At 41.8% G+C, this 20,994-nt stretch overlaps 1 protein-coding gene across 1 annotated transcript in view; it reads right to left on the bottom strand.

Annotated features, from left to right (window-relative positions):
• Positions 1 to 20,994, bottom strand: part of LOC135405136 (nipped-B-like protein) — a 215,341-nt gene that overhangs the window by 138,768 nt on the left and 55,579 nt on the right. The window contains exon 2 of the mRNA XM_064639844.1: positions 619 to 762. Coding sequence (XP_064495914.1) covers positions 619 to 682 — 64 coding nt within the window. The 5' untranslated portion in view covers positions 683 to 762. The remainder of the gene's footprint in view (positions 1 to 618; positions 763 to 20,994) is intronic.

Here is a 20,994-nt window from a genome sequence, read left to right as displayed (position 1 = left end):
TCCTTGCATTTTGTCTTCCTGACATATTTAAAGACAGTACACACACCTCATCTACTCAGACGAGAAAGAAGCCTCATAGGTTCAGCTGCTTATTTCCATTCTAGCAGCCATTTGCACTTGTTAATTAGAGCAACTTTTTTGTACTTTGTCCAAAACTAAGGAACTAGGTTTCAAGTATATTCAGCATATTCCACAACTCTCTCTAGCTGAACATCAGTCTAATCATCTCTCTCTGTCTCTCCAGTGAAGATGATAATATGCATGTTTTAGAGTATTTTATCATTTATATGTTTTTCTTTATTTGTGGGGTTCCCAGATATGTTACCGAATGATATTCCAAATGAACAATGAATTCCTATATTTTATGTTCCGTGTGTACTTCAGGGCTTTTTTTTTAACCTACATTTCATTTCATGTTTAAATTAGCATATTTTGTTTGAATATATTTTTAAACTTCTAGCAAGGACAAAAAATATTTTAATACCAAATCTGGTTTTCAACAGATTTACTTTTAAGAACTTTAAAAATAAAACTATTTTTAGTATTTTGAAAATACGGGTATTTACTGAAGAGGTAGAAGGGAACATAGCAAAGACAAAAAAACAGAAGAGTACTTACGGTCTGTAAGACTAGCAATCCCTGCAAGAGTAGTGATGGGAACATGAGGCATATCCCCATTCATCCTGAAGTTCTGAGATGGTAGCGCCTACACAGATATTTTAGTTCAGGTGCCAGCTATCATTACTTCCCATCTCCCAAGCACTAAAAAAAAACCAACAACAAACAAAAAACAAAACACAGAAAACACACACACACAAAAAAACAAACCACAAAACCAAATTAAAACTCTGTTTACTTAAAAGAATTTTAAATTCAATAACATAAATGAAATATAGACCATAACCTCAGATGCATTCTAAGCAATTTTGTCAAAAGTGGGTAGAACAAGGTAAAATTTAAATATTAAATGGCATTAAGCAATCAAAAGGCAAGCTTCTGTTTTCAGAAGCAGAGTCCTTCACCAAAAAAGATTCAACATAAGGCAATCAAAATAAAATTTACTCAGGTTATATGGTACCAATGCAAAAATTAGTAATAAAACTGCTGGCTCATAATGCAGTGAACAGCTCTTAATCCATAATCAGTTTAAGTAATTAGCTGCTATATTCACTTCTCAGTTTTGGAGGAGATATTTTTCATACAAGAAGATAGCAAAAACAAAAGGAACAATTTACAGGTGCAAAAGTCAAACAGTAAGCAAAGTGACAAATACAAAATCTTAGCATATTTTTGTCATGGTTTAACCCCAGTCAGCAATTAAGTGCCATGCAGTCGTTCATTACCCCCACTGCCCACCCCAGGTGGGATGGGGAGAAGAATCGGAAAAAGGCAAAAACACATGGGATAAGAACAGTTTAATAATTTAAATAAGGTAAAATATACAACTACTACTACTACTACTTGCAATGAAAAGGGAGATAACCAAAGACGAGAGTGGAATAAAACCCAAGAGAAACAAGCAATGCACAGTACAGTTGCTCACCACCTGCTGATCGATGCCCAGCTTGTCCCTGAGCAGCGATCGGCCCCTCCTGACCAACTGCCTCCAGTTTATATACTGGGCATGACATTCTATCATGTGGAACATCCCTTTGGCCAGTTTGGGTCACCTGTCCTGGCCATGCTCCCTCCTGGCTTCTTGTGCAGCTCCTCCCTGGCAGAGCCTGAGATACTGAAAAGCCCTTGACTCAGGGTAAGCACTGCTCAGCAACAACCAAAACATCAGCATTATTGTTATCCTGAATCCAAACCACAGCACTGTGCCAGCTACTGAGAAGAAATGAACTCTATCCCAGCCAAAACCAGGACAATTTAAAAAGTAGTAGCATTTCAAAATTTATCTAAAAATATCTCTTTAATATTAAACATTCTCTCGTCAAACTACTACCAGGAACTGTTTCACCCCCTCCACAGAAAGAAAAAGTTTAGTCACCACTGAACTATCTTGTTTATTTCCTGTAAAACAGCATAATTTATATTCAACTACTGAAAAGGAATTTGTTCATCTAGTTCTCAGTCACTATAAAGATCCCAATTGTAAGGAAGCCCACACTATTTAAAACAAAGAGAAGAACAAAAAAAACCCACCCATCACCCCCCCCAAAAAAAGATCATCACAATAATTTGAACTGCATTTCCAAAACAACAAAAATTTACAAATATCACACATTACAATCCACTATTGTTATACTAATGAAATGACAAAAATTTAGCATATTTTTTGAAGACAAAATAAATTAAATGAACTTGATGTATATACATTTACCTATTATAGACAGGATCCTGTGTTAACAATTCATGAAATAGTAAGACTACTTCTGTCAGCATTTATGTTGTTTACTGAAGATTCTGAAATCATGATTTGCTTACGCTTTAAAAGTCCACATTTTTGCAAATTACATATACAATACATATAAACAAAAATATCACTGTCATTTTCTTAATAATCTTTATCTCATTCTTTGTTATGCCATACCAATGACAACGTATAACACCACTGCTAATTCATATGTACAGATTCCAAGTAAAACAAAGAAACTTAATATTATAAGCACTTTTCTTGCACAAAGTTTTTATAAACCACTGAAGTAAACTTTTCAATGTTTCCCTATCATGCAATAATTATGGCTTGACAAGCCAGACAAGTCAAAACAGACAAGTTTTGTTATGTTTTGTTTTTTCATTCCCCAACTGTAACGAGTCAACATTTATCAATATTTATATTATCAGCTTTGTGCAGTATCTATTACCAGTAGTAGTCGAGTATTTCTGCCTCTAGACTGAAAAAAGAAAACTGTTACTTTAATATTAGCTGAATTAAGGAAATCAAAGAACTGTTGCATTGAAAAGCTTTTAAACAATGCGTCAGAGTAGCAGTTCAAACAGAGAAGTAGAAATCCAATTTACATATGTGCAAAGATAGTCTTGCATATTCAGTATATACATATTTAGACTCTTACTGCTTTATGAGAAACAACAGATATTGTAAAAGACATTCCAGGGAGGAAGAAACTACAGTGCACAAAGGAAGTGATAAAAAGGACCCCTTAGTGAAAGGGAAATAGTGAAAGGGCAGCACATACTGAGAATAATATATGAAAAAGTATCATCATAACATAATACACAATTAAAAAAAGGTGAAGCCAAGCCTAGATAGCAAGGAGAGTAATATTAAAAAAGTTTATGCTACAGATAATAATCACACATTTAAAGCACTACTTCTGTATGTTATCTTCTTCCCCTTTTTTTGTCAATTATGTATATTCTCATTTACTGCAAATTAACATTACAAAGAAAATTCCTATTGAAATTTTAAATTTAAAATGTTGTTGGTTGGTTGGTTGGGTTTTTTTAAAGTGTGTTGTGGTTTAACCTGGCTAAACACCACACAGCCATTCCCTCACTCCCCCCTCCCCAGTGCAATGGGGGAGAGAATCTGAAAAAAGGTAAATCTTGTGGGTTGAGATAAAGCGTATTGTGTCTGGCTGAGCTGGAGTTCATTTCCCCACAGCAGCCCTCCCAGTGCTGTGCATTGCATTGGGATCTAGAAAGGTGTTGAGAACACATCACTGTTTTGGCTGCTGCTGAGCAGGGCTGGCACAGCATCAGCACTGCCTCCCCAGCATTTACCCCCTCAACAGTAGGCTGGGGATGGGCAAGATCCTGGGAGAGGACACAGCCAGGCCAGCTGACCCAGACTGACCAAAGGGATATCCCAGATCATATGACCTCAGCTCAGATATAAAAGCTAAGACAAGAAGGAGAAAGAGGGGGCATTTGTTATTTACGTTTGCCTTCTGGAGCAGCTGCTCGGCATGGTGAAGCCTTGCTTCCCAGGAAGTTGCCGGACACCACTTGCTGATGGGAAGTAGAGAATAAAATCTTTTCCCTTTGCTTGTGCATGGCATCTTTGCTGTTGCTTTAGTAAACTGCCTTATCTCAACCTACAAGGGGTTTTTTTCCATCTTATTTTCTCCCCTCTTTCTTTCGTCTCAGTTGAAATACATTCTTTTCCCCTCAACAAATTACTAGTTCTTCCATGGCTTAGCTTTGTACACTCATGAGAATGTTGGAAAACAAAGGGGAAAATCTGTTTATGTGCAGTAATACGCAGGTTCAGTAGTAATGCAAAGATAAGTATCACACCTCAGAATTCAGAAATTTCGTATGTACATTTTAATGTTTCCTTCCCCATACTACAGAGTATTCTTTAACTTTTATCTTTAGACTTAAAAAGTAACTTATGACTAACCTAATATATTTCTGAGAAAAATAAACATAGATGGATTAAAATTAAAGAAGGGATAGGCTATTAAATCTCTATAGGTTTCTTTTTTTTTAAAATATTGTATTAAATAGAACACTTTAAATACAGTTGTGTTTTATGTAGTTTATATTATGAAATCTTTAGTTAGAATGAAAATACTTTAAAAAGTTGTTTTAATTTCTTATATGTTGAATAGCATTGTACTGATATAACCACAGCACTATGATCAAAGTTGATTTCTGCAGCTGCACAAAGTAAATCAGTACAACTCATTTATTAGCTACTTTATAATTTAGATGAGCAGTGGATTCTTCTTTTAAAAAAGCAAACATGCTATAATAAATTTAAGAAGGCTTGTCTCATAGCCAGGTTTAAGCTTCCACATTTTGCAATAAACTACTACTCTTGTTAGATAGTACATGAAGTTCTGCTAGTTATCAGTCCATAAACTGTCCTAAAAAAATTTAAAAAACCCCAAACACTTGAATGTGAATGAGAGAGGCAGAAAGAGAATGAATTATTATCCTCTAGTTCTCATTCAAATAAGATGCCATGATTGAGTACGTCAGACAGATTTAGCTACAAGAGGATAAATTTCTGGTTTCTATACCAGAGCTACAGTACAGTTACAGTACTTTTGCTACAAGTTTCCAGAACGAAATGCTTTTAAAAATACTTTAAAAAATACTATAGAAGGAGATAGGGTTGTCAAAACATACTTCAACACTTAAGTTACATAGAAACAAAAAGCATACATATTCGCAATATAAAGCATTTTAACACTAATTCAATCTCAGAAAAAGTCTATTGGAAGTGAACAGTGATGCAGCTGCCTAAGGTTAAAATAGTAATTGAAGAAACCTGATATGGAGCTAACTTGAACAACCAAAAAGGGGGGCAGCAAGTGGGAGGAAGCAAAGAGAAAGGGGAAGAGGGAGTGTCAGAAATCCAGAAGACTCATTATTAATTATAAAAGCCCAGGAAAACACATGAGCGTTTATAAAACCAGAAAGTTCACAGCATACACAGAATAGTTTCACCTACAATACTGGCTACAAAAAATTAAGTTTGAAAAGAAAGAGACAGAAATCCCAGAAGCACAAAACCAGGTGAAATTCAGTGTACTAGTGAAATTTGTATGTTTGGTTCAAAAAGTGATCAGCCAGCAGGCTGAGCGATGCTGACAAAGCAAGTGAAAAATTAAAAAGTCTGAGATAAAGATTATTTAGTATAACTTCTAAACCAGCATTAGCATAATGTTTTTCCTAAAACTACTTCAATAGTAGCCGTTTAAATCACTACAACTACTGTAAGAAAAAAAATTTAGTGAAAAGTACTGTACTGGGCCAGGGAGAGTTGCTTCTGAATATAAAACAATCTTTAGAAAAAAATTTTAGAGCAACCAGCTTCGTCCTCTGTGGCTACTGACACACTTCTTTGGTCTCTGCTGTTCTGTTCGATAACAATGACACTGATGCCTCTGCTGCCTATGTGTTAGTAGTCGCAGTGACACCACAGTAAATGGCAAGAGAACCCACAGTAAAGGTGGTGGAAGCATACTGTTACGGGTTTAGGCTTCTCGGTGAATTTTCCCATTACCATCCCAAAGATGCTGGAAGGCTGGGAGGGGGAGGGGGTAGCTCACTGAGGGGGGGGGGCGGTGTCTGCCTGCTGGAGCAGGGCTCCCAGAGGCGGATAGCTGGTAATTAAGCTACACAAAGAAAGTAGCTAATAGCTCTCCTATACCAACTGAATTACTCAGGGGAAGCCCTGTCCCCTGTTTAGTTATGGGCTGAGGCTGCCAGCCCAGAAGAGACAGGGGAGCTCTCGGGTGAAGCCACCGTGGGTGTTAGAGAGCTATAAAAGACCGCTGGTGTCACATGAGCGGGCTCTTTGTTCCTCGCCCAGCTCTGGATTAGGAACTACCACCTCTCTGTCGCTGCTGGCTCGCCCCCCGACCCCGCGCGTCCCGTGCCGTCTTCTCTGGGGACTGTCATCACCGCCGGAGCTCGCGGCACCGTCCGCGGAGGAGCTTCTAACCTCTCCCCCTACTCCGGGACACGGTAAGAGGGCCCTTGCGCTGCCCACGGGAAGGTTCCAGATCGTCTCTGCCACCGTCTCGGCCGCCAGCGCGGTCACGTGGGCACTGGAACTCGGCTCCGCGCTCTTGGCTTCACCTTCGCCTCCCAAAGCGCGCAGACACCCCCTGCTGGCTGCGAGTCACCACAGCCTTTGCCTCCAGAAGCGTGCCAGCGCCCCCTGCTGGCTGTGATTATAACTGCACCGAAAGGGTAAAGTAGTACTTAGCTGGTTGAAAGCTTCTGTTACGGTGTCGTTGTTTGTTCTGTTTTGTTCTATATATTTTTAGTAAAGAACTGTTATTCCTTTTTCTACATTTTTGCCTGAAAGCCTCTTAATTTCAGAGTTCTAATAATTTGGAGGAAGGGGGTCTTCTTTCTCTTCCGGGAAGGTTCCTGCCTTCATTGGCAGACATTTGTCTTTAAACCAAGACACATACACAATATGAGAGGTTTGTGGATTCAAGGAAAGATGCCCCCCAATACAGGAGTGCATGCACAGTTCCTATCAGGGTAAACTAACATAAAGCATAATTGTGCTTTGCACCTGTAATAACTCTTCCCGGGGGAGGAAAAGAACTGACACAAGCAAACAACAACCAAAACAAAACCAGACTAAGTCATGTGCAGAGAGCAGATACCTATGGGTGGTATACAGCTTCCCTAATCTATAATACATGAATGTCTAGCAGGTAATGTTTACGTTTCTTGCTACCCTGGACTCACAAAGGATGAAAATTCATTAGAATACAGTTTCCTGAAAAGAATGAACAGCATTAGTGCCTTCTTCTGTTAAAGCCATTTCCTTCTTGTAAGCACAGGAAGCTTTTCCTTTTCATTAATTTAATTTTCTATAAAAATTAAAAAGCACTTATAAATAATGTTCTCCACTTTAAAATAACATCTCAAATATTTAATTCAGGTACCTAAGCACTAAGAACCCTTTAAAATGAGGCCATATCATGTCCTTCATATACAAATAAGACATTTAAGCTACAAGAAAAAGTCTATTCATTAAGGCAACACAACCTGTTTTAAAATTTTGCAGAAAACAAAATTATACAACAAAATGTTGTAATGATTAACAAGTGTACAGTATTTCAGCCAAAGAGAAAAACGCAAATCTCAGAATTACTGATTTTCAAGGAAAATGCCCAATGCATCAATGAAGCTATACAAAAAAATAAAATAAAAACCAACCAACCAAACAAAAAAAAAACCTCAAAAAAACCCCACTGTTCCATGGGAAAGTGTATTTCCTGCTACTTCATTACAGAACTAATGCAAAACGGAATCTGTTTTAAGAGCCTTACTGTTAAGACAGCTCAGTTGTCACCTTAAAACATGAGGATTAAATTTAAATGAATGGAACAGAAATCCTGCACCTGGTTTCAAAATATTACTGGCTCCTTCTCATTAGAAAAGGGGTACAAGATCAAGTCCAACTGCTAAGGTAGAAAAATCTAAACCAAGAACTGGTATGTTTCAAAAACTTAAGCTATATAAAATACACATTATTTTTGCAGTTATGTTCACCAGTTCTGCAAAATAAAACAGCTAAAGCTTCTGTCAGGGAGAATCTAGTTATTCAGGGAATTTATTACTGCTTCCTTACATCTTTTTAAACAATAAGTATCTTCTTTATGAGCCTTTTGACATCAAAGATTCTGACACTACTGAGAGCTACTGAATTATTTTTGTTCTGCAGAAGTGAACATAGAATTAAACTGTAAAAAAACTTTGCTTGGAAGCAGTTGTGATATAAAGCATAACTGAGAAATTCAAACATAAAGGGAAAACCCCAAGCTACTTCAGTAGTTCATACATTTATTTCCCGTCTGCACTACATATTCCTCATGCAACTTCCATTGCGACAAAGAAAGTACATCTGTAATTATGCTCTTTTTAGTGAGTACAGCCTTTTTGCTTGTTCAGACATACAAACAGCAGCTGATATTAGATACAGTTCATTTTATTGAAAGAATATAGTTAAGAGATGTGTAGAAGAGCAAGAGCTGTTAAAAGGGTTTGGTACATCAGCCCTGTCAAATGGAAAGCACTTTCAGTTGCAACAAACATTTTTGTTAACAAAATAGTTGTGACAGAGAGGAAGTAGTAACTTGAGGGTTTTTTCTACTTCTTGAATGTCTGTCTCAGTTATGCTGGCTGGTAGGAGTGTTATACTTTCCTAAAAGCAACTGTGTACTTACTTATATTTTAAAGATTTTTCTGTCTTTAATTAGGTTGGATGTTAACCAGGCCAAAATCTTTAGTGACCAAAAACTAGACCAAAATCTATTTAATTCAGAAGTATTTTCCAACTTTTAATCTTGCCCTTCTGTCTTTGAACTTTCTCAGATGATTGGTAACATTTATAAAACAAAACTGGCAAGAAATATACCTGTTGATGAAGTAGCTGATTTTGCACAAGACTCATCACACCATTTTTGCCTCTTTTTTGGCTTTGAAAAACAATTAAAATACCTCCAAACTTCTCTAATACACATTAAGAAAACAGGTGCACGACTATTACATTTCTTTAGAGATCTGCAACAAATGCCAATGGAAAATTCTATATAAAAAGATTTAGTGTGTTGCATTTCAAAAGCAGCTGTGTTTTTATATTTGAATTAATATTGACCTGTGATGTGCTATTCCCTTTTGTCCTAATCTTCTTGCCTGTTTTTAAACTGAAGCTCCATGCACATATAAGAGGAACGCTGTACAGAACCACAAGTCCATCTCTATAGGGCTGCTCTCGATCTGGTCATCTCCCAGCTGGGGATTGCCCTGACCCAGGTGCAGCACCTTGGACTTGGCTTTGTTGAATCTCATGAGGTCTAGTATCCCATCCACTCTGGTAGGGCTGTCTATTATCTGGCTCAAGAAGTTGTCCTCCATGCATTCAGGAGTCTCCTGAATTGCCAACAGTTCACTGTGCTGCTTTCCCAGCAGATGTTGAGGTGGTTGAAGTTCCCCAGCAGGATGAGCCTGTGAGTGCAATGTCTCCTATAGCTGGAGCAAGAAGGCTGTCAATAGGTTCCCCTTGGTCAGGTGGCCTGTAACAGAAACTGATCACGAGTTGTTGCCTCGGTCTCTGATTCTTACCCACAGGCTTTCCACCTGCTCATGGCTGTTCTTCACAGACAGCTCTTCACACTCAATCCACCTCTTGATGTAGAGGGCAACCCCTCCGGCCCTCCTTCCTCCCCTGTCCCTTCTGAACAGACTGTAGCCATTGATAGTCATACCCCAGTCATGTGATTCCTCCCACCAAGTTTCAGTAATGGCAACAAGGTCATAGCTTTCCAGTAGCACAGTGGCTTCCAACTCCTGTTTGTTGTCCATGCTGCATGCATTGGTGTAAAGGCACTGCAGCTGGGCTGTCGGCTGTGTCGGCTGTGTTGCCTTCTTAGAGGAACGCCCCTTATTTCTTTGAGACACTTCCCTGTTGGCTTTTGTTACCTCAGGAACCTCTGGCTTAAAAACCATAAGCTCCAGTGTGGCCAACACATCTCGATCACCAGTGGAGGGTCCTCACTAGCGCTCCATCCCTTTAACATTGGCCTGTTGTCCCACAGCTTGTTAAGGGCAAGCCTGGTATTATCCCCCTTCCCCACCACATCTAGTTTAAAGCCCTATCAATAAGCCCTGCTAGCTCCTGGCCAACTATCCTCTTCCCCTTTGAGAGGTGAATCCTATCTGATGCCACCAGGCCTGGTGCCATGTAAGCCATCCCACTGTCAAAGAAACCAAAATTTTGGTGGTGACACCAGCCATGGAGCCAATAGACTGGGTGCATCCATTTCTTTCAATGTCTCTGCCTGCAACTGGAAGAATAGAGGAGAAAACTACCTGTGCTCCAGAATCCCTCATCAACCATCCCAAGGCCCTGAAGTCCCTTTTGATCACCCTTGGACTATGTGTTGCGACTTCATTGCCACCCATGTGGAGGACCAGTAATGGGTAGTAATCTGAGGGCCAAACCAGGCTATGAAGTTTTCTGGTGACATCCTTCAACATCCAGAGCCTCACATCTATTGTACAGAGGCACCTGGGAGGGTGAGGTAGGCAGGGAGAGCTTTTGCCTGTTGTCCCGAGCAAGGACTTGCCTCCATTCACCCCTTTCTTTTGATCTACTGCCTTCAGCCTGGCAGGGGGAGGATACAGGACCCTCTTGATGTGGGTTTCTTTCTGGTGGCTGTTCCTGTCTCAGGGAGGCCAGAGCATGGTTCCACCAGTCTGTCTCCTCCTTGGAGTCCCTGGTACTTTCTTAACCTTTCTACCTCCTCTCTCAGCTCCACCACCAGGCTAAACAGATCATCCACCTGGTCACACCACACCCAGCTGTCATCTCTACCGCCGTCTGATACCAGTGCCAAGCTCTGGTTCTCCCTGCAGCCTGAGACCTGGATGGCTGCATGTTTCTGTGGGAACTTCATCTGGTTCACCACATCGCTTTTGGCACATGCAGAGGATATGGCTTTCAGTCAAGTGGCCACCACTGCTGGGCTCCTTCTGAGAGTACAGTGACCACAAACTAAGCTCACCTCTTGAGCTGGTGGGTGACTGCGCCTTCCCTGTGCAAACTGCCATCCCATCTTGGCTGCCGCACCCCACTCTGTTCACTCACACTCCCTAGGGGCTATGAGTGTTGGGGGGGCCACCAGTACTCCTGGCCCCACCTATGCTGAGTCAGAGCTGGCTCTGAGGCAGAGCTTCAATGCTCCCCACTCAGGGGGCTGGGACGCCTTTCACAGCACTAATTTTGAGGTCTTGCCAGTTTAGGAAACCTCCCCACGATCCCTCAGCGTGATCCTCTGCTCAGTTCTTCCTTGTTTCTAAGGACAAGGTCCATCACTGCATCTTGCTCATCAACCAGTCACCTCTGTCAGGAAGTTGTCAATAAACTCTAGAAACCTCATTAATTTCTTGTGCCCTACTATGGTGTCCCTCCAGCAGATACAAGGGTGAAGTCCTCCATGAGGACCAGGGCATGGAAAAGTGAGGATTCTTCTAGTTATCTAAAAAAGGCCTCAGCTGGTACTTTTTCCTGACTTTTTAAATCAAAGAATTACATAAACATGAAAAGTATTACTACAGATGGTGCTTTTGAGCATATAACTTGCATACAATAGAATGACCTGTAAGAGACTTTATAATAGAAACTGGCGATGAAGAAGAGGAAGGCAGTTAAATCAAATCCTCAATTCTATGAATAATGCAAAACATCTAAATACATTTCTAGACTTTAGATAACAGCAGCACTGATGAGTCCTGTACAGAAATATGAAGAAACCAAAACCATAGAACCTTTACGGTTGGAAAAGACCGCTAAAAGCACCAAGTGCCCTCTGGAAGTCCAAGGTGGCAGTTCAGCTGACCCCTCTCCTTACTTGTCTGAGAATTGAAAACTCTATTATTTCGTGATCGCTGTGCCCAAGACGTCCTCCAACCATCACATCACCCACCAGACCTTCTCTGTTTGCAAACCGCAGGTCCAGCAGGGCACCTCCCCTGGTTGGCTCACTCACCAGCTGTGTCAGGAACTTATCTTCCACACACTCCAGGAACCTCCTGGACTGTTTCCTCTCTGCTGTGTTATAGTTCCAGCAGACATTTGGTAAGTTCAAGTTCCCCACAAGAACAAGGACCAGTGATCGTGAGGCTTCTCCCAGCTGCTTATAGAATATTTCATCTGCCTCTTCATCCTGGTTGAGTGGTCTATAACAGACTCCCACCAGGAGATCTGCCTTGTTGGCCTTCCCCTTGATCCTTACCCAAAAGCACTCGACTCTATCATCACCATCATTATCTCCAGACAATCAAAACACTCCCTAACATACAGGGCTATCTAAAGCCTCTCCTTCCTTACCAATCCCTTCTGAAGAGTTTATATCACTGCAGTCATGCAAATGATCCCACACCATGTCTCTGTTATGGCAACTATGTCATAGTTTTCCTGCTGCACCATGGCTTTCAGTTCCTCCTGTTTGTTGCCCATGATGCATGCATTGGTGTACATGCACTTCAGTTGGGCTATTGACCTCTCTGCCTTTATGCAGGGAGAAGCCCCAATTCCTGTGTGACCATTCCCAGGTACTTCTGGGATTTCTAGCACATTGATAACACTTGCATCCTTGCTGCCACATGGATTTTCATCCCCTACCTCAAGTGAGACAGCAGACTGAAGGACCTTGCTAGCACATTGTCCCTCAAACAGTGGTGTGCCACTCCCAGGCTTATCTCTGTCAGGCCTGGCTTTGTCCCCATCCCCCTTCAAATCTAGTTTAAAGTTCTCTCAAGGAGCCCTGCTAACTCCTGAGCTAAGATCCATTTTCCCCTTTGAGATAGGAGGACCCCGTCTGTTGCCATCAGGCTCAGCGTCATGTAAACTGACCCATGATCAAAAAACACAAAACTCTGCTGGTGACACCAGACTCGGAGCCAGGTATTAATTTGAAGATTTTCCTGTTTCTTGCCCCATCATTCCCCGCAACTTGCAGGACAGAAGAGAACACAGCTTATGCTCCAGATCCCTTGACCAGTCATCCCAAGGCCCTGAGGCCCCTCTTGATTGTCCACAGCCTTCTTGTTGGGACTTCACCATTGCCCATCTGAAAAACCAGTATTGGGTAATAGTCAGTGGGCCATACCAGGCTGGGAAGCTTCCTGGTGATATCCTTAACCCAGGCCCCAGGGAGGCAGCACACTTCCCTATGGGTTGGGTCCAGTCCGCATATTGTGCCCCACTCAGAAGGGAGTCACCGATGACAACTACCCTTCTTTTTTTCTTAACTGAGGAGGTGGTGATGTGGGGGATAGGCTGCTCTGCCCTAGGCGACCTCTCCAACCTGAATGGGCCTTCATCCGCATTCTCATTTCCCTGGTCCTCACGTTCCAGGACCTCATACCTATTGTATAAGGGCACCTAGGAAGGTGAGGTAGGTTGGCAGGGGATTTGCCTGCCGCCCCAAGCAGAAACCCCTTTCCATTCCCCTCCGTCTCTAAGGTTCGCTCCTTCTGCCTGGTGGTGAGAGGGTAGGGGATCCATTGCTTCTTGTGAAGTGGATGGCAGGTGCATTTGTCTAAGGGATGGTAGCGTGCAGCTGCACCAGTCAATCTTCTCCTCAGAGTCCCTAATACTTCTTAGCCTTTCTACCTCCTCTCTCAGCTCTGCCATCAGGCTGAGCAGATCATTCACCTGATCACACCTCACACAGCTGTTGTCTCTGCTGCCCTCTGAGAGCAGTGGCAGGCTGTGTCACTCCCTGCAGCCTGAGACCTGGACAGCTGTATGTTTCATGGGCTGCGTTGCCACATCCTTTCTGGTGCGCACAGGGGATGCAACTTTTGTCCAAGTGGACACCATACGTGAGCTCCCTCAGTGGTGGTAAGGACCACCAACTGAGCTAACAGCTTGAGCTGCAGCACCTCACTGCCACACCACACCCTGTTTGCTGGTTCAGTTCCCTCATGCTCCCTGGGGGCGGATTTTGTATGGGTGGGGGTGGGCGCTATCCCTGCTGGAGTCAGAGCCACCTCTGAGTCACAGCTCCACTGCTTCCCACTTGGGAGGCAGGGCTGGGGTGCCTCTCTCTGCTCTAGTCTCCAGGTCTTGCTGGATATAAAAGCTCGCCATGCTCCCTCGGCATGATCCTCAGCTCCAGAGCATGTCTGTCCATGCCGTTTGCCTGCATTTGGTGGCATTCCTCTGACAGTTTTGAAAGGACTGAAGATCAAAGAACAAATGGAAAAATGGAAATTAACAAGTTTCTCAAGGGATGCATAATACATAGTGGTCAAAACTGCATAGCTACTTCAAAAAGGCACTAAATGACCTTCTGATTATTATACTACCAAGTCCTACTTTCAGTATCTGAAAAAGTAGTTTAAATGCCCATGCTGAGCTAGAGTTCATTTCCCCATAGCAGCCCTCCCAGTGCTGTGCTTTGCATTGGTAGCTAGAATGGTGTTGATAACACGCCAGTGTTTTGACTACTGCTGAGCACAGCATCAGTACTGTAACATTCCTTCCCCAATCGAGGGCAAGATCCTGGGAGGGGACACAAGCAGGCCAGCTGACCCAATCTGACCAAAGGGATATTCCAGACCATATGATGTCAATTTGGATATAAAAGCTAAGGAAAGGAGCAGGAAGGGGGGGCATTCATTGTTTCCAATGGCTGCCTGCTAAGAAACCACTATGCGTTGCTGAAGCCCTGCTTCCTGGGAAGTGGACGGACATCACTGCTGATGGGAAGTAGAGAATAAACCTTGTCAGTTTGCGCTTCACTTTTGTGCGTGCAAACTTTCACTTTTGCTTTAGTAAACTGCCTATCCCAACCCACAAGTCATTTTCCATCTTATTCTCTCTCCCCTGTCTGGCTGAGAAGGGCAGTGATAAAGCAGCTTGGTGGGCACCTGGCATTCAGCCAAGGTCAACCCACTACAACATGCAACTATGATACTAAGAAACCCAACTCCACAACTCATGAAGATTCCAAGTTATGCTTACATAATTCTTGTAGTTAAAATGCCATGAAAAGTATGACTACAGATGGTGCTTGTAAATATACAATTTACATACAACTGATTCCAAATTGTTTCTAGAACAACCTTTAAGGGACTTTGTAATAGAAACTGGTGACTAAGCAGAGTGACACAAATAAATTAAAAGCTGATTAAGGCACAAAAACTTAAGAAAGAGTAAATAATCAGAGCTTAACATAGTCACTCATCAGGAACTCAGCAATACTTTCAAAGGCATTATCAAAATCTGTCACACAGTGCTTCATTATCTTGCTTTAACTACATCATTCAATATTAAATGTCTTTCCAAAACTAGCAGAATGAGAGAAAGTGTTCAATACAAAAGAAAAATAATAAAAATCAGAAGGACTAAGTTATTTCTATAAACTAACGATTAGGGGGTTAAAGTGAGGAGGAAATGGCCTATTCTTCACAGTTAAAATCTGACATTTCCCTCTTTCAATAGTGCAGAACTTCCCAGTCTGTCTTTTAGTACAAATAAATATAAACTAGGAGAGATACATCATTACGAAATGTTAAAAAAAAAAAAAAGAGAAAACGAGCAGGCAGTCAGAAAGTAATCAGCTTTCCTCTGATTACTGCTTCAGTCAGCACTTAAGCTTTTAGCTATAAAAAAGCACAATTCCCTAGTTCAACAACTTCTGATAAGAGCATATTTTTCACATATTTTAGATCAATTCACTAACAGAAATTACTCATCAGCAAAACCTGCACCTTTACTAAGACCACCAAGAAAACATCACAGACACACAAATGTCCTAACAAATGTCTGCAAAAGTTTTTATTGTATACTCCATCTTAGTAACCTACATGAAAAATTATTATCATCTCCTTATCTGAAATACTGTTTTCCATTTGAAAAAGGCCAAAATAACCAAAGTTATAAACATGAGGAGAAATTTAGTATATACAGAGAATGTGTATCTAGATAAGCCTTTGCAGAGGTAACCACTTAAGGTAAAAAGTGAAATGCATCTGGGAATTGCAATATTCTTATTCCATAAAAAGAAAAATTATTAATTAAAAGGGTTAAAAGTTAATAGTGTTGCTTTAATTTGTTATTAAGCTAGAATAGCAAATGTTATAAATTACTAAAGTAAAGGAGATAAGAATGAAGAGGTCATTTAGTTGCATTTAAATCTGTAATTTTTTAATATTATTTTGCATAATTTTATTTCAAGAACTACCACATCATAAATTCATTATTAATGACTGTTAGGATACAGCAACATACTACAATAGATTTTTAAAACTTGAAGGATACATACTGAAACATTCCACCCCCAAAACAGAAACTTACACACACCCCTCGCCCTGAAAATTAGTACAGAAAACGTCTCTTGAGCAATCAGCTTCAATAGGAACAGATTTATTGGTCCACAGAACAGTTTTGGTATAGCTACTGGAACTACTAACCACCAGTCAGAACCTTTCATAGCTGTGTAACACATTTCAGCAACAAAATGTAGCAAGGGCAGTGCTCTTTGAGAGTGGAGCTGGAAAATAAATTGAAAAACTGCAAAAAAACCCCTAAAATAATACCCTGTCATTCATCACCTTTCTATCCACTGTTTTATACTTGCATCCCCAATTGTTTAATATCTTGCTCTAATAATAATTCTCTGTTTCTATGGGCAATACTGTCTGTATGGTAATGCTGTCAGAACAAAATTATGAGACAAAACAGTACATGGAGTCAATTTTACTTGGCTTCTTCTGAGGTAGACAACCACTGTATTATTATAGCTATTGCAGGAGCTAAACTTGATGACCTGGGTAGCCCCCACCAATCCTATGTCACCCTAATTTCTTGGAGAAACTACAGGGAGCAAAAGGTATTTTTCCTTGACTATCAAACCAAATCACACTGTCATTATACAAATGAACATTTTAAAGGTAACTTTAAGAATGTCTCTCTGTCCTCCATCCTTACTTCAAGCATGAAATTTCTGTACCATATAATAAGGATTTTCCAAACATCCACAAAAGATAGGGAAAGGACTGAATGATGACAGCATCCTGGCAGGACTTTGCAATGCAAAAGATTATAGGGAACACCGATACCAGGGATTGGGGTATGTTTGGAAAAGCACAGGATGCTGTGTGTCTCTGCTGGGTGCACAGTAGAGGACAGCAGTAATAAATTCAGCATTTACGTGTTGCATGCTAAAGATGCATGAAAATCACACTTACACTTACTCCCCCCCCGCTGCCAAAAAATAAAAGGTTTCAACCTCACATTTAAATGAATTAAATTACAAACCTAAACAAATATGGTTGGAATAAATTAAATCACTAACATCTATTTGCAGGAGTAGATGTTGTGGTAGGTTGACCCTGGCTGGCCGGCAGGTGCCCACCAAAGCTGCTCTATCACTCTCCTCCTCAGCTGGACAGGGGAGAGAAAATATAACAAAAGGCTCCTGGGTCAAGACAAGGACAGGGAAAGATCACTCAGCAATTACTGTCACGGGCAAAACAGACTTGACTTCAGGAAATTAGTTTAATTTATTGCCAATCAAATCAGAGTAGGAAAATGAGAAGTAAAACCAAATCTTAAAAATACCTTCCCCCAACCCCTCCCTTCTTCCCGGGCTTAACTTCACTTCCAGTTTTCTCTACCTACTCCACCTCAGTGGCACAGGGGGACAAAGGAACAGGAGCTGTAGTCAGTTCATCTCACATTGTCTCTGCCACTCCTTCCTCCTCAAGAGGAGGACTCCTCACACTCTTCCCCTGCTCCAGTGTGGGGTCCCTCCCACAGGAGACAGTTCACAAACTTCTCCAACGTGAGTCCTTCCCATGGGCTAGAGTTCTTCACAGACTGCCCCATCATGGGTCCACTATGGAGTCACAAGTCCTGCCAGCAAACCTGCTCCAGCGTGGGCTCCTCTCTCCACGGATCTGCAGGTCCCTGCCAGGACCTTGTTCCAGTGCGGACTTCCCACAGGGTCACAGCTTTCTTTGGGCATCCCCCTGCCCTGGTGTGGACTCCTTCACAGCCTGCAGGTGGATCTCTGCTCCACTGTTAACCTCCACAGGCTGCAGGGGCACAGCTGCCTCACCATGGTCTTCACCACAGGCTGCAGGGGAATCTCAGCTCTGGCACCTGGAGCACCTCCTGCCCCTCCTTCCTAAACGACCTTGGTGTCTGCAGAGCTGTTCCTCTCACATGTTCTCACTCTTCTCTGGCTACAATTACATCTGCGCAGTAACTTTTTCCCCTGTCTTAAATATGTTATCACAGAGGCATTACTACTGTTGCTGATTGGCTCAGCCTTGGCCAGCGGCGGGTCCATCCTGGAACTGGCTAGCATTGGCTCTGCTGGACATGGGGGAAGCTTCTGGCAGCTTCTCACAGAAGCCACCCCTGTAGCCTCCCCACTACCAAAACCTGGCCACACAAACCCAATACATATGTCAAGAACTTCAGATATTCTATCCCTTCCAGCACAGAATGCTCTATAGCAGCATTTGAACTATGCAGCCCATTGTATCTGTGTACTGACTATCGGAGAATACATACTTATATCACCAGCTTGAGGTTTTATTTACACATTTTCCATAACTGAAAGGGTTTAATTTTGCAGGAAGATAAATAAAAAAAAGAGCTCAGTTCCTTCCTAGTGGCCTGAAAGTGTTATGAATCCTCACACTAAGCAATTCACCCAGTATCACCTGAATAGAGGTTTACATCTCTAACTTCCAACCAAAGTGTTAGGTCATTTAAATTGCTAAAGAAGTTTTGTTTCTTCTGTAGATTAAAAAAAAAAAAATTAAAAATCTGAACTAAAACTAAAAATCTAAACACTTAGCATAGGCAATATTTTAAACAGCTAAAACATATCCGTAGCAGAAAAAGAGTATGAACAGTATCTGGAATAAAGGACCTCTCTGCAACTAAATGACTGTTACTTAGGAAATGCTTGAAAGACAGTTTCAAATATTGTTATGAGATGAACTCACACCTTCTAAACCGACATCTAATGAAGACCCTCAAACTGCCATTAGCCTCACTCCCCCTTCACTGTGCATAACAAGCCTTGTTGTAAATCTGGTCCATTAAGGAGATAAGGATGTGCTCAAAGACTATCTAGCAAAGGTCAGGCAGCCTGTACTGCCACATCAGTGGGTGGAGGAGGACCAAAGTGTTTATTCTACCTTTTATATCAACTATAAATTCTGACAAAAAGCAACCAAGATGCTCATTAAGCCCTATTTGTATATTAATTTTCACACCCCTAAGAATGCAAATGAAAAGAAAACATGCCTTACAGGTATGACCACAGTCACCAAACCCCACATATAGCATGCAATTGTTCCACCCCATTTGGGAAGGGTCAAAAATTATAGTATAAAAGGGGGGGTTCAAAGGGGAAAAAAAAAGAAAAAACAAGTGAGAGGGGGAAACACTTCTGTTGGCTTAGGATTGGTCAATGGACTGTCTCTCCTCTTCCCCTGAAAGGATGCCTTTAGGTGAGTTTTGTGCTTCCAACTGTGTTAGAGCATACCCAGGAATATGCATTTATATATATATATATCACTATTAGCTCTCTCTTACTGTACATTCTGTTGCGACATGGGTTAATGCTCTGTAGTTAGTGCATCTATCACCAGCAACCCTGAACTTGCTTTCCTCTTGTTTCAGTAAGTCGTAAAATTCATGAATCTGGATCAGGCAAGTCCTTATTGAATGCAATCAGACCTATAGTACTGGATTGGTAACTGCACTATTTGTGCATTTGAGCTCATGCAAGTGCCTATTGAACTTGACCAGGCTGATAGTGCTTAATTGGCTATAATCAGAAATTAAGCCCAACCACACTCAGCCCCTCTGATCACAGAATCACAGAATATGCCGAGTTGGAAGGGACCCACAAGGATCATTGAGTCCAACTCTTAGCCCTGCACAGGACCATCCCCAAGAGTCACACCATGTGCCCAAAAGTATCATCCAAACACTTCCTGAGCTCTGTCAGGCTTGCTGCTGTGACCACTTCACTGGGGAGCCTGTTCCAGTGTCCAACCACCCTCTGAGGGAAGAACCTTTTCCTAATATCCAACCTAAACCTTCCCTGACATAACTTCAGGCCATTCCCTCAGGTCCTGTCACTGGTCCCCACAGAGAAGAGATCAGGGACTGCCCCTCCTCTTCCCCTCATGAGGAAGTTGTAGACTGCAATGAAGTCTCCCCTCAGTCTCCTCCAGGCTGAACTGACCAAGTGCCCTCAGCTGCTCCCTATACGGCTTCCCCTCAAGGCCCTTCCCCATCTTCATTGCCCTCCTTTGGATGCTCTCTAATGGCCTAATGTCTTTCTTATATTGTGGTGCCCAAAACTGCCACAATATTCCAGGTGAGGCCTCACCAGTACAGAGCAGAGCGGGACAATCCCCTCCCTCGACTGGCTGGCAATGCTGTGCCTGATGCCCCCCAGGACACAGTTGGCCCTCCTGGTTGCCAGGGCACTGCTGACTTGTATTCAACTTGCCATCGACCAGGACCCCCAGGTCCCTTTCCCTTCACTGCTTTCCAGTCTCTCATTCCCCAGTCTGTCCATACATCCGGGATTGCCCCATCCCAGGTGCAGAATCCAGCACTTTCCCTTGTTGAACTTCATATGGTTGGTGATTGCCCAGCCCTCTGATTTGTTGAGGTCTCTCTGCAGGGCCTCCCTGCCTTCAAGGGAGTCAATGGCTCCATTGAGTTTTGTGTCATCTGCAAACTTGCTTATTATCCCTTCTAGTCCTGTGTCCAGCTGAAACACAAAGGGAGTTATTTTCTGACAACTGGCAAACAACAAAATTAAAAACACTGTGGAAAAAGACAAAGACTTCTGCAATGTTAATAGGCGTTAATCAAAGATCAAACAAAACCAGAAAGCACTGTGAAAAAATGCAAAATTCTATTAGACAGAAACATTAGTAGAGATAAAGAATCTTAATGAAGTATTTGACTAATTATATTGATTCATTTATAATAATGTGCCTTTCAAAAAAGAAGGCTCTCTCAGAACTTATTTCATAAGGAATCACCTG

This window comes from Pseudopipra pipra, chromosome W (assembly GCF_036250125.1).
Source record: "Pseudopipra pipra isolate bDixPip1 chromosome W, bDixPip1.hap1, whole genome shotgun sequence".
Classification (NCBI taxonomy): Eukaryota; Metazoa; Chordata; class Aves; order Passeriformes; family Pipridae; genus Pseudopipra; species Pseudopipra pipra.
The sequence above is the reverse complement of the archived record's forward strand: the minus strand, read 5'-3'. Positions and strand labels throughout refer to the sequence as shown.